The 13,324-nt window shown below is 47.9% G+C and overlaps 1 protein-coding gene across 1 annotated transcript in view; it reads left to right on the top strand.

Annotated features, from left to right (window-relative positions):
• ASS1 (argininosuccinate synthase 1) overlaps positions 1 to 13,324 on the top strand; it is a 74,297-nt gene that overhangs the window by 8,020 nt on the left and 52,953 nt on the right. The window contains exons 2-6 of the mRNA XM_078616141.1: positions 5,758 to 5,873; positions 6,210 to 6,278; positions 7,634 to 7,822; positions 9,060 to 9,116; positions 9,422 to 9,496. Coding sequence (XP_078472267.1) covers positions 5,760 to 5,873; positions 6,210 to 6,278; positions 7,634 to 7,822; positions 9,060 to 9,116; positions 9,422 to 9,496 — 504 coding nt within the window. The 5' untranslated portion in view covers positions 5,758 to 5,759. The remainder of the gene's footprint in view (positions 1 to 5,757; positions 5,874 to 6,209; positions 6,279 to 7,633; positions 7,823 to 9,059; positions 9,117 to 9,421; positions 9,497 to 13,324) is intronic.

The raw sequence follows: 13,324 nt of genomic DNA, 5'->3' as shown, positions 1-13,324 counted from the left end.
ACTGCCAATTTCGGCTACTGCCACCCCCCGTATTAAGAGCCCTGTGAGCTGTGAATGAGACTGTTGGCGGACTGACATCGGAGGGGTGAAATCAAGAGGAGTGGAGGGGGCAGCGGTACGAGTGTAGGATGGAGGAGCAATGTTGGAAAGCTGAACTTGCGAAAGGGGCCGTCCATAAATGACGTCACGCACTCCTTGCAAAAGGTTTCTCTTTTGTGTTTGAACATCTTACACCTCCTGCTTCAATGCCAGAAAGGGTAAAACCTGTTCTTATTTTTCACGCTTTGATACTGGCAAAAGGTACCCCATGACACTGCATAGCTGCTATGTGGATTGTTATTACATCGAAGGGCACTGTGAGGCATGGTGATGTTTTTGGGGGGGGGGGGGGGGTCTCCATCCAGCAGTGGATTGACCATGGCTGTTTTGTGATGATTGATGATGATGACGAAGCATGTACATGTAATCAGGGGGAATGCCTCCCTTGACAAATAGATTCGTTTCACTTTACCCTGCAAAAAAAGTTCAGGTTAACCCTAAATGGCCCTCGTATTTTAATGATTTAAGGGCGATGTCAATGACGAATGTGGTGAACGGGGTTTGTTTTTTTCGCAACTGTCATTGTCTCGGCCTCGCTATGCGCTGCGTTGCACCACTATCTGAGTAGTTAACCTCGCTTTCAATAAACTTTCAGAGCCAGGGTGAACATCCGACTCCGACGTATTTAATTAATTGAACTAGGTAAAACTTATGGAAAAACACAGCACAAAATACAGCATCTGTTAATACTTGCAATATCAATACAATGAATGAACACAAGGAGCATCAAAACATTGTCTTAGATAACATGAAACTCAACAATAGGTCCTGGATGGACCAGGCACATACATTAGCACCGAATAGCTACACAAGAGAATAAGCTACTGTATTAAATAAGGTCACTTCTTGTAATTACCATACTGCAGCCTAAATGTACAGCGCTGCACATAACACCGAACTGTAATTAAGATACTTCTTCATCCTTGCACTAAATATTGCATCAAAGTTATATGGGTGCAAGTCTCACTCGACTCATTCAATTACAAGTAAAATTCACAATAATGCAAGTGGCAGGCTTCGTTGTTAACTAGGCCTCATATTTATCATAACAATTTAACAGCATTATAAAGGCATTTACAGCATTATAACGGCAATCTTAACATTGTAACAGCATTCCCAGTATTATAAGAACATAAGCGAACTTACAGACAATGCTTATTAAAGTCCCACAATGAACATATGCACCTGTCTTTACCGAGATGCTATTTGTGCCTCAATTTTGTACTCTGTGTAATGGCTGACACCCTGCCTCATGGCTTAGAGAATGTTAAATCGTAACTTCCTGGTCACGTGACCAAACTCAACACCATATCAGGAAGTTCCTGTGTAATCAACACCCCCATACCTGCCATGGGGTAGAACAGTCATCGTATGCACAACAACAGTTTAGCCTACAACACTTCTTGTCAACAATAGGGGGGCTAAGCGTGGCTGTCGTGGTTTAAGAAGTTAAAGGTAAATTACAAAAATATTCCAATAACCGCTCACTGAGATCCTGGGTTAGAATCCCCGTGGCTGCCTGCCTGCGATTAAACCGTGTTCTCCATTTGAACGAGGAGATGGCTTCTGCCCGGTCACCAATGACTCACAACAGAGACCTGTAGACTCTCGCAGAGCCTCACAGAGAGACCTGTAGACTCACATAAGAGCCCGTGGACTCGGAGACCCATATACTGGCACAGAGACCCAGAGAGTCGCACAGAGACCGGTTTACCTCGCATAGATTAAGTTATTAAATCAGGTTCTCCAGCCTGCACACCAATGACTACACACACAAAAAAAACATCGCATTACATTTCTTTCTGCACATAATTTGAATAAAAATTCCTTCTGAGAATTAACAATCTACATATTGGTCTGACTGTCATGGAATGAACATGTAATGACTTGGATTCGATTTCCAGAGGCAGGGAACAGATTAACCCAAAGGCATTTGCCCCTCCTCATTTTAAACCACAGAACGTTTAGCGTTCACTGATCACCTCATGGGGTGACTCGGCAGAATCAAGTACGGTCTGTTACCCTGCAACACCGCATGCTGTTTTCATGATGCGAATTGGTTATACAACACGACGATGAATGTATCAGGGAACACGTTTTTTTTTATAACGAGGATGCGAATTGGATACAATGCGATCGAGTAACGGCTGCCTCGGCATAGCGTCGCACAAGACACTGGGATGCTGCTGGATGCTTCTAGACGCGACCCACACGCACCTCAGTCTTTGTTCAGCCTGCGCACTCATCTCACGTGCTACCGCGGACAGTGCGTTAGCCTGTATTATATATTATTTATGATAGCGCGATTGGTTCCTAACGCGGTGTACTTCAGGAACGCAACTACTACCGCGTTATAGCAGAGGAGGCTGTACCATATTCAAGCGCAGTTTGTTCACCGGGTGAGAACTGAAGATCAGGATGTCTTACTTGTAATAGAGAGCAGGGGTATTCGCCTGCCAGTAGTCCAATTGACCAGCCCCATACTGGACATCTGTGAGAAAGAGCTTCATATTTTTCAAAGTTGGCAAATAAGGACCCTAATGTCGGCACACGATCGCCTAAAGTGGCGAGATGTTAATTACCTCACCTGGTATACAGGAGGTCGTGGGTTCGATCCCGACCCTGACACTTGTATATTTGGAGTTTGCGTGTATCTCCCCCCGTGGTCTTGTGCATTTTCCTTCGGTTTCTCTGGGTTTTCCCTCCACATGTAGAAACAGGCTTTCAGAGTAATTGGCTGCTATAAATTCCAACATGATAAGGCACTTCGTTGATATATAATTTGTGACCAGGTCGCTTCTAAAATAACAGCTACATAGCTTGGTGGGCCTTACCTGGTAAAATATCAGTGCTTGCCTTTATTACAGACCCATTTAGACCTTATTGGTCACCCCGTGCCCTTATACACTATACACTACACTACTATACACTGCACTACTATACACTACACTGCTATATACTACACTATTATACACTACACTATACACTACTATACACTACACTACTATATACTACTCTATTATACACTAACATATACAATACACTATTCACTACACTACTATACACTACACTATACACTACACTACTATACACTACACTATACACTACACTATACACTACACTATACACTACATTACAATACACTACACTATACACTACGCTACTATACACTACACTACTATACACTACACTATACACTACACTATACACTACATTACAATACACTACACTATACACTACGCTACTATACACTACACTAGACACTACACTAGACACTACACTATACACTACACTATACACTACACTATACACTACACTATACACTACACTACCACATACCTTATCGGTCACCCCGTGCCCCTTATAAATCTCAACGTTCATCCTACAAAGTCGCATCACGAGGGAGACACGCAAACAAATAGACAAACACATCACTTTTGCCCGGCTGTACGCCGTATGGACCTGAAAACTCGGTTTCCCTGTTCACAAATGCGGGGTATAAACCGTGTGGGTTGACACGGTATTGGATGCTATTCGACGGATTAACGAGGGTGGGATATCAGTGCCACATACATCGAGACGAAGATCCCCTCCCATCACCCTATAGCCCCAACAGCAGCAGCACACGAGGGAGTGGGTGGCCAGCACCACGCCCGGCCGCCTTTGTCTCCCCCAGTGCCGAAGTTTCCTTACAAACCGCACCAAGGGAGACCCGGGACCGGTTCAGATAATCGTCAGTTATTGGTCTTGAGTGGGAATCGGACTTGGACTATATATATATGTGTGTGTATTGAACTTCTTTCGCACCTTATGTAGCCAACCATGTTCGGTGGAGGCGTGAGAAAGGGGCCTAATCCAGCAGTATTACTGTATTACCATAATTCGCAACAGTGTTGTACAAAGATCCTCTGTATAGCCTTAACAGACTGTTGGGGCAAGCGCAGTTAGCGAGCAGCACCTATGAAGGTCGGTGGGACGGCACGCAAAGGGGTTGGGTGGCCAGCACCACGCCCGGCCGCCTTTGTCTCCCTAATGACGGTGTTGACACTCCGCACCAGGTTAGCATATGCAGATTGAAAAAATAAAAACACTGGTTGAGCAATTTGGATTTTGAGGCCGAGTCGATCCAGGGGGGTGCCCAGAACCGGTTCACATAATCGTCGCTGGTGTTGGTGGAGGCCGTGAGCGGGAATCTAACTCGGGTGGCCGGGTTCGTAGCGCAGCGCCACGGTGGCTTGGAGATGTCATCTACCTCGCCTGGTATACAGGAGGCCGTGGGTTCGACCCCGAGCCTGACGCCTATCTATTCGGAGTTTGCATGCGTCTCTCTCTCCCTGTGGTCGTGTGGATTTTTCTCCGGGTCCTACGGTTTTTACCTCCACGTTCATAAGCCACTTTGTTGAGCCGTCATTTGCGATAGCCAAGGCCGCTTCTAAAAAAAAGTGCTTTGTAGCCCAGTGGGCCTTACCTGGTAAAAAAAAAAATTGTTTTAGTTCTAACGCACCCTATCATCACCACAACCACATTTACACAGCGCTGGAGGGCGGGGATTTGGTAAGCATAGATCTGACTGTGGCATATGTGGCACATTAGGAATGGATCACTCTTTTAATTATGTCCTTGTGCAGCAAGGGAGTAGAGTGTGGTTCTGTGAAAGTCCTGATGTGCTGTGCAGTGCATCAATGCATGTGTGTACAGCAGCATGTGATGACTAGGTCGGGCCTGTAGGTGGCTTGCAGGGTTATTGAATGACCGCGTGGATACACCAGCCACGTGGTTAATGGCGACTCGGAAGGAATGCTGTTCGTGACACGTGATGTTGCATTTTACAGAGTGACGGTGCTGTTCTTCAAGATTAATATTAACCAAAATAAATGTGCTTGCCCCCGATTTGGAGCACCGGCCCACGTCCTTCATTTCGAGTGTGCAACACATAATGTGCGTAACCAATTTCACACGCGGACTTTATTTAGTGTAACTTTAATAGTGCTGCTTGTCGCTGGCCGCTTGGCGTGTTGGGCACTGTGTGTCGTGCGTTGTTTATATGTTCCGTGCGTACAGGGTGGCACAACAGTCAGTACACACGGGGTTATATTTATTTTAACGAATCACATCGGGTTGTTTAATTTTTTTGTAAAGAATATTTAAACTGACCCCCATTAACATTTATGGATGCACGAATTCTCTTTTGGAACGAACTTCAGATGATTTTTTTAATATTACACATGCATTTTTTTGAACATTCGTCAATTATATTCTTGTCTACGTGCAGTGTTCTTGGTAGAGTTTTGTGAATATCATCCGTAAAAGGAAGACGAAAAATAAATATTAATGATAATAGATAAACTATTAACTTTAATAAAGAAAAACTAAAACATTCCATGCCAGTATTATTGGTTCTGTCGGTAAAGAAACGTAGAAGGGCAATAATAAAATACTTTACCGAAAAAACCAAGAATATGAATCCCTGCAGTCACGAAAGCTTTAAATCAAAAATTCCATGCCAGTGTCAAAAGACGTGAAAAAAATCTTGTACACCCCATCGTGTGCCGTGGCGGGCTTCACAGGTGCTGCTGCTCGCTACTAACGGCACTTGCCCCAACATTCTGCTAAAGTCTATGTTGGGTGGGGGGGTCTTTGTCTTTGTGCCTGGTGCAGCGATGTCTGGAAAGGGTAACGGCGGTACGGTGGTGCTCGCCTACAGCGGAGGTCTGGACACGTCCTGCATCCTGGTGTGGCTCAAAGAGCAAGGCTACGAGGTCATCGCCTTCCTGGTACGGAGGCATCAGCGTCGTCGCCGGCGCGCGGCTGTCATCACTCGTCCATTATTGTCACTGCTGCGTCATCGGCCTTGTCGGCGTATTCGTCATGATATTCACGGTTGTAATTGTCATGTTTTTAGAGCAATTTTTTGTGTTTTAGATTGTTGTCCTTCCCCCGCACCTGCGATTGTCACGGCTGTATGTGTGCGTGTGTGTGTACGTGGGGAGCAGCAGTGCCGGCCTGTATAGGTGCCCACTCACAGCACTTGCCCCAAAGATCCGTTAAGGCTATACGGGGGGGGGGGGTAGGGAATCTTTGTCTCAGCTTCACTTGTTCTATCTGCCCAGGCCAACATTGGGCAGGATGAGGACTTTGAAGCGGCCAAGAAGAAAGCGGAGAGCTTGGGCGCAAGCAAGGTGAGGATGTCCCTGGTTCTATTCCTCGACGTGGCCCCGTAACCCATGACCATAGTTGGAACTCTACGTCACAGTACAGCGCACACGGTACATTGTGCGGAAGCAAATGTAATGTCGCGGCTCCAAAATATTTTTGGCAAAAAAATATGGGTTTGACCGTCAATCGACGAACGTGACTCTCACGTGTTGCAGAGCGGGTCGGAGAGTGCTGCCTCGTGCTGTGTGCGGACCAGAGTGTCACCTTGAAGTGATCTCGGACGTAGCTCTGTGATATCTGCTTCAGTGGACCGTTCTCCAACACCGTTCTCCCATTGACATGTTTCATTGCTTCTACATACTATTAACATTCCCTCCCTTTGTTAATGCTACCCCCTGCCCCCTCCCTTTGATGCTGCTAATCCTGCATAATGCATGGGCATAATATGACTTTGAAACCCCCCCGCCCACCTCCTACGCATTTCCCATGAATATGCTAAATTCCTCTTGATGTGCACATTCTTTTGTTAAGGCGCTCTTCTTCCACCTCCAACCCAGCTTATATATAAGCTCCAAGCTTGGCAGTGTCTCATTCTTCACCTGAAGACGGCTGCTTGCGTTGTAGCCGAAACGTCGTGAGAATTATTTTATTATGTTTTATTTTTATTATTTTATTACTTCCCTTCTACGTGACTTTACCGAAAGAACCAAGAAGATATATATTTGTAAAAAAAAAACATTTTTCGAGGTAAGGCTCACTGGGCCTACGTAGCTCTTTTTCAGAAGAGACCTTGCCACGAATAATAGCTCAACGAAGTGGCTCATCATCCCGTGGAAATGTATCGGAGCCAATTACTCTAAACGCGTGATGTTGATTCTAAATGTGGAGGGAAAAGCCGGAGGACCAGGAGAAAAATCCACGCAACGAGGGGGAGAGAGACATTCAAACTCCAAATATACAGCAGGTGTCAGGGTCCGAACCCAAAACCTCCTGTATACCAGGCGAGGTATTTAACATTTTGCCACCACGGCACCCATTGCCATGCGAGAGTTCCGAATGGATTTTGCCTGAAGACGACCGCTTGTGTTGCGATCGAAACGTCGTAGTGTTTTTTGTTATTTTCTTTGAACCTACCTACGTGGCTTTACCGAAAGACCCAAAGGATATGAATTCCTGCAGTCACAAAAGCTTTAAGTCAATATTTGGATTCTTCACCGCCTGACACTATGCAGCCTCCAGCGCAAATTGGTGATAAATTTGGGTGAAAGCGTATGACATTTTCCTCGTATCGTTCATCGTTATTTATTGCTATCGCCGAAACGTAAAACGCTCGCGATGCTCAACCACGCCGGCTCGCGGCCGTCGCGCGCCCCCGCAGGTGTTCGTGGAGGACGTGCGGGAGGAGTTTGTGCGCGAGTTCGTGTGGCCCGCGGTGTGCGCCAACGCCCGCTACGAGTCGCGCTACCTGCTGGGCACGGCGCTGGCGAGGCCCTGCATCGCTCGGCGCCAGGTGCAGATCGCGCGCCGCGAGGGCGCCACGTACGTCTCGCACGGGGCCACCGGCAAGGTGGGTCAGAGGCTGCGACGCGCGCTGGCCGCACGGGCGGAGTGGGCAAGACTCCAGAGTCTGGTCATGGGAGAGGTTGGGTTAGACTCCAGAACTTGGTCATGGGAGAGGTTGGGTTAGACTCCAGAACCTGGTCATGGGAGAGGTTGGGTTAAACTCCAGAACTTGGTCATGGGAGAGGTTGGGTTAGACTCCAGAACCTGGCCATGGGAGAGGTTGGGTTAAACTCCAGAACTTGGTCATGGGAGAGGTTGGGTTAGACTCCAGAACCTGGTCATGGGAGAGGTTGGGTTAGACTCCAGAGCCTGGTCATGGGAGAGATTGGGTTAGACTCCAGGGCCTGGTCATGGAGATGTTGGGTTAGACTCCAAAGCCTGGTCATGGGAAAGGTTGGGTTAGACTCCAGAACCTGGTCATGAGAGAGGTTGAGTTATACTCCAGAACCTGGTCATGGGAGAGGTTGGGTTAGACTCCAGAGTCTGTTCATGGGAGAGGTTGGGTTAGACTCCAGAACTTGGTCATGGGAGAGGTTGGGTTAGACTCCAGAACCTGGTCATGGGAGAGGTTGGGTTAAACTCCAGAACTTGGTCATGGGAGAGGTTGGGTTAGACTCCAGAACCTGGCCATGGGAGAGGTTGGGTTAAACTCCAGAACTTGGTTATGGGAGAGGTTGGGTTAGACTCCAGAACCTGGCCATGGGAGAGGTTGGGTTAGACTCCAGAGTCTTTTCATGGGAGAGGTTGGGTTAAACTCCAGAACCTGCTCATGGGAGAGGTTGGGTTAGACTCCAGAATCTGGTCATGGGAGAGGTTGGGTTAGACTCCAGAACCTGGTCATGGGAGAAGTTAGGTTAGACTCCAGAGCCTGGTCATGGGAGAGGTTGGGTTAGACTCCAGAGCCTGTTCATGAGAGAGGTTGGGTTAGACTCCAGGACCTGGTCATGGGAGAGGTTGGGTTAGACTCCAGAACCTGGCCATGGGAAAGGTTGGGTCAAACTCCAGTCTGTGGCGTATGAACAGATGAATTCATGGATGTGCGAAGAAACTGATTAAAATGCACTAATGCCGGGTACTTAAACCAGCTGAGAGACAATTGAAATCACACCTCTATAGCAAGGAAGAGCTGGTTACAAATGCTGCAAAAGGTTGAAAAAACATATTCGTCAATGAATGAGTGGGGGAATGAGTTTAAGGAACGAATAAGTGAGTGTTTTATTCACCTGTGTCTACGCTTGCAGGGAAACGATCAAGTCCGGTTCGAGCTCACCTGCTACGCACTCTACCCAGGGGTCAAGGTGAGATCGTGATCCCAGGTGTCATGACCCCAGAGCCCAGGGGTCGTGACCTACAGCCCAAGGGTCGTGACCAACAGCCCAGGGTTTGTGACCCCACAGCCCAGGGGTTGTGACCCCACACCCCAAGGGTCGTGATCCCATGGCCCAGGGGTCGTGACCCACAGCCCAGGGGCCATGACCCCACAGGCCAGGGGTCGTGTGTGCATTTGTGCGTGTGTGTGTGTAGATTTGTATTGTTTGATATCCGTTTATTGTTATTTTCCCTATTTCGATCCCGTTTGTTTTTGCGCTCCTCCTTTCCGCAGATCATCGCGCCATGGCGTCTTCCAGAATTTTTCAACCGGTTCCAAGGCCGCAACGACCTCTTTGCGTACGCAAAGGTGGGAACTTGACCTGCGCGACCCTTTCCCCCTCAGCTGCACGCAGGTCAGAAGCGCTGGGCTGGCAACCGCTGACCTCCTTGGGCTTCGAATCTGAGTTTGTAAACCGAGCTCTCGGGTGCGGGGAGTTGGCGTTCTCGGCCCGCTCACCGATATGACTCTCATAGAAACCCTTAGACTCCCATAGAGACCCGCGCGCTCATACAGAGATCCACACACTCGCATAGAGACCCATAGGCTTCCCGAAACCCAAAATTACATCGAATTAGATTTGCACCTGTGCGTTGCGATTTGGCTAAATTCCAGCTCTCTTTTGGGAGTAAAAATTTTTTGTTGCGTTGGGAATGGAACGTTGCAACGTCGCCCACCACCACCACCGTCGTCGTCGTCGTCATCGTCGCTTGCCCACTTGCCGGAGTGTGAAGGTCTCATAGGAGACACCCCCAGGCCGCCCTGTTACCCTGAGTGTGCGTCGTCACGCCGAGCGCGGTTTTGTTGACGTCAGCTGCCGACGGTGGCCGCGCGGTCCCCCCGTCAACCGCGGTCGGTCCCGGGGGTTGGCCACCGGCGTCGGCCCCAGTTCCGCGGTAGAACCGCCGTCCCCCCCGGCGCCACCGTCGATGATGGTGATCTCAGAAATAGTTCGGCGATATCCGCTTCTGCGGGCCACTGCCGGCGCCCTGCTGGAGATCCGTACGAATTCGGCGCCTCGTGACGTGACACCGGTTGCCAGAGGTGTGGACTCGAGTCATGTGACTTGGACTCGAGTCAGACTCGAGTCATGAATTTGATGACTTGCGACTCGACTTGGACTTGCATAACAATGACTTTGTCCCACTTATGAGATGTGGACTCGAGTCATGTGACTTGGACTCGAGTCAGACTCGAGTCATGAATTTGATGACTTGCGACTCGACTTGGACTTGCATAACAATGACTTTGTCCCACCTCTGCCGGTTGCACATTTGAGAACGGAATGGGGGAAAGGGACCACAGAAGATGCAAAACAAAAATAAAACGTTTTCTGATGAGACGATCTCTGGATCAACAAGTCGGGGTTTATGTGGCCGGACAGGAGGCCGGGTGGCTCGGAGCTCGAAGGGCTGGGCTGACATCAATGAGATTCTGAGTTTGGAATCCAAACTTTGTCCGCCCGTGATTTCAAAGCTGGGTTCACGGCTGTAGTCCTAGTAGTCGGTAGCAGCACGAAAAATAAATCCCATGAGCTTGCCCGGCAGCTCCCGTGGAAATTTCTACTCCCTGTAGTGTTGAGCGGTGGCCACGTGGGGTCACTGTGCACACACGCCGAGTGACATGGGAAACACGGCACCTTTAAACTAAACTGTAAATTGTGAGAATAGGTTTTCCCCTTTTTTCTGGCAACAAAACAGGTGTTAAAATGTTAAAACACCAAACTGAAACCTTTTACATGGAATCATGTCTGCATTAACCACAATACTTGTGGTCAGAATAAAAAACAACATACTCTGATAATATATGCATTGTCTTTGAAACTTGTAAAACATTTTTTTTTACTAGGGTAAGGGCCCACTGAGCTATACAGCTCTGTTTCAGAAGCGATCTGGCCACAAATAATAACCCAACGAAGTGGTCTATCATCATGACGTGGAAATTCGTAGCAGCCAAATACTCTAAACGCTCGTCGATTCTAAACGCGGAGGGAAAAACCGGAGGACCCGGAGGAAAATTCACGCAACCTCCTGTAGACCAAGTGAGGTAATTAACATCTCCTAGCCACCGCGATGATGAGAGCGAGAGAGACACACAAACTCAAAATATACAGCAGGCATCAGGGTCGTGATCGTACCCACGACCTCCTGGATACCAGGCGAGGTAGTTAACATTTCCTAGCCAACGTGATGATGATGAGAGAAAGAGGGAGACACGCAAACTCCAAATATACAACGGGCATCAGGGTCGGGAACTAACCCATGACCTCCTGTATACCAGGCGAAGCAGTTAACATCTCGCCACGGTGACACTCGCAATTGTACCCCGGCAACACCTCGGCAGCCCGTATTCAATAGAACGGCAACAGATTGAATGAATGCGGCGTCGTCGAGATACAACTGCCGATAGAGGCGCTGTGGGGTGTTAATGGTGGCGTAGCAATGTGGCCACCTCCTTCACAGGTGCTCGCTCACAGCACTTATCCCAACAATCTGTTTAAGTTCTAGATTTGAAGCTTTCGTGACTGCAAGGATTCATACTCGTTGGTTTTTTTCGGTAAAGTCACGTAGGTAATAAATAAAATAAAGTAAATCACAAAACTGGTTTTAAACAGTCTGCATCAGCAGCAGGCCATGCTTTCCCACCTGGTGACGGACGCTTGCGTTGCGCCCGAAACGTCGTGATTTATTTTATTTTATTGTTTATACCTACGTGACTTTACCTAAAGAGCCAAAGAGTATACTGTTCAAGGCTGTACGGTGTGGGGGGCGGGGGGGAGGAATGTTTGTACTGATGTGTAGATCCAAAGATTAACATCGACCCGTTAGGCTCACGATACACGCATGGATGGAATCGCATGTGAAGGTAGAGTTGATTTAAAAAATAATAATGTCCAAATGTAATGATGGTTGGGGAGGTGGGCAAAGTGGTTAGCACACTGCCCTCGCAATCTGTCTGGCCACTTGAGTTCGATTCCTTGGCCACGGCTAAAATCAGCATGCGAGTCATTTCTTAACGGGTTCTGGCCCTCCTTCACAAAGTAGTCACTAACTGGCACGTTTTGTCTCCGTGACAAACCTTACTCATTGCCCGTGTGTCGGGTGGTCGCGGGTTAACGACGCATTTGTACTCACGCGAAGGGCCCCCAACTCGCGAAAATGTGGCAGGACCCTCCGGAAACATAGTTTATTTGAGACTCGATGAGGCTGTCCTGGGTACACAAGAATAGTCGTAATGAAAACACGTCCGCTCGTTTTGCCACGCTACTGTCTTGTCGCAGGGTGAGAGAGTGCTGCCCCCTATGGGGTGATCTCAGAAATAGTTCTGCCATGTCCGCTTCTGCGGGCCACTGCCGGGGGCTCTGCTGGAGATCCGTACGAATTCAGCGCCTCGTGACGTGACACCGGTTGCACATTTGAGAACGGAATGGGGGAAAGGGGACCACAGAAGATGCAAATAAAAAATAAAACGTTTTGAATCTGACGAGACGATCTCTGGATCAACAAGTCGGGGTTTTTGTGGCCGGAGATGAGGCCGAGTGGCTCGGAGCTCGGAGGGCTGGGCTGACATCAATGAAATTCTGAGTTTGGAATCCAAACTTTGGTCGCTCATGCTTTTTAAATCTGGACTCTCGCCTGTCGTCCTAGTAGTCGGTAGCAACACGAAAAATAAATCCCATGAGCTTGCCCGGCATCCTCCGTAGAAATTTCTACTCCCTGTAGTGTTGAGCTGTGGCCACGTGGGGTCACTGTGCACACACGCTGAGTGACATGGGAAATACGGCACGTTTAAACCAAACTGTAAACTTTTTTTTATTATTTGGTTCTTTCGGTAAAGTCACGTAGATATGAATATAATAATTTGTATTTTATTTTAAAAATGTTAATTTTCATTCATTCTATTTTTTATTGGTATTTTTCTATCTACGTGACTTTACCGAAAGATTAAAAGAATATGAATTCCTGCAGTCACGAAAGTTTTCAGTCAAAATTTTAACTCTTTTTATGTTACCAAGGTGTAAGGCCCACTGAGCTATACAGCTATTTTTGTGGCCGCAAATGAAAGCCCAACGAAGTGGCTTATCATCATCACGTGGAAATTCATAGCGGACAAATAATCTCAACGCACACGTCGAAT

This window comes from Lampetra planeri, chromosome 49 (assembly GCF_965212315.1).
Source record: "Lampetra planeri chromosome 49, kcLamPlan1.2.h2, whole genome shotgun sequence".
Taxonomy (NCBI): Eukaryota; Metazoa; Chordata; class Hyperoartia; order Petromyzontiformes; family Petromyzontidae; genus Lampetra; species Lampetra planeri.
Note: the sequence above shows the minus strand (reverse complement) of the source record. Positions and strands in the feature narration are given on the sequence as shown.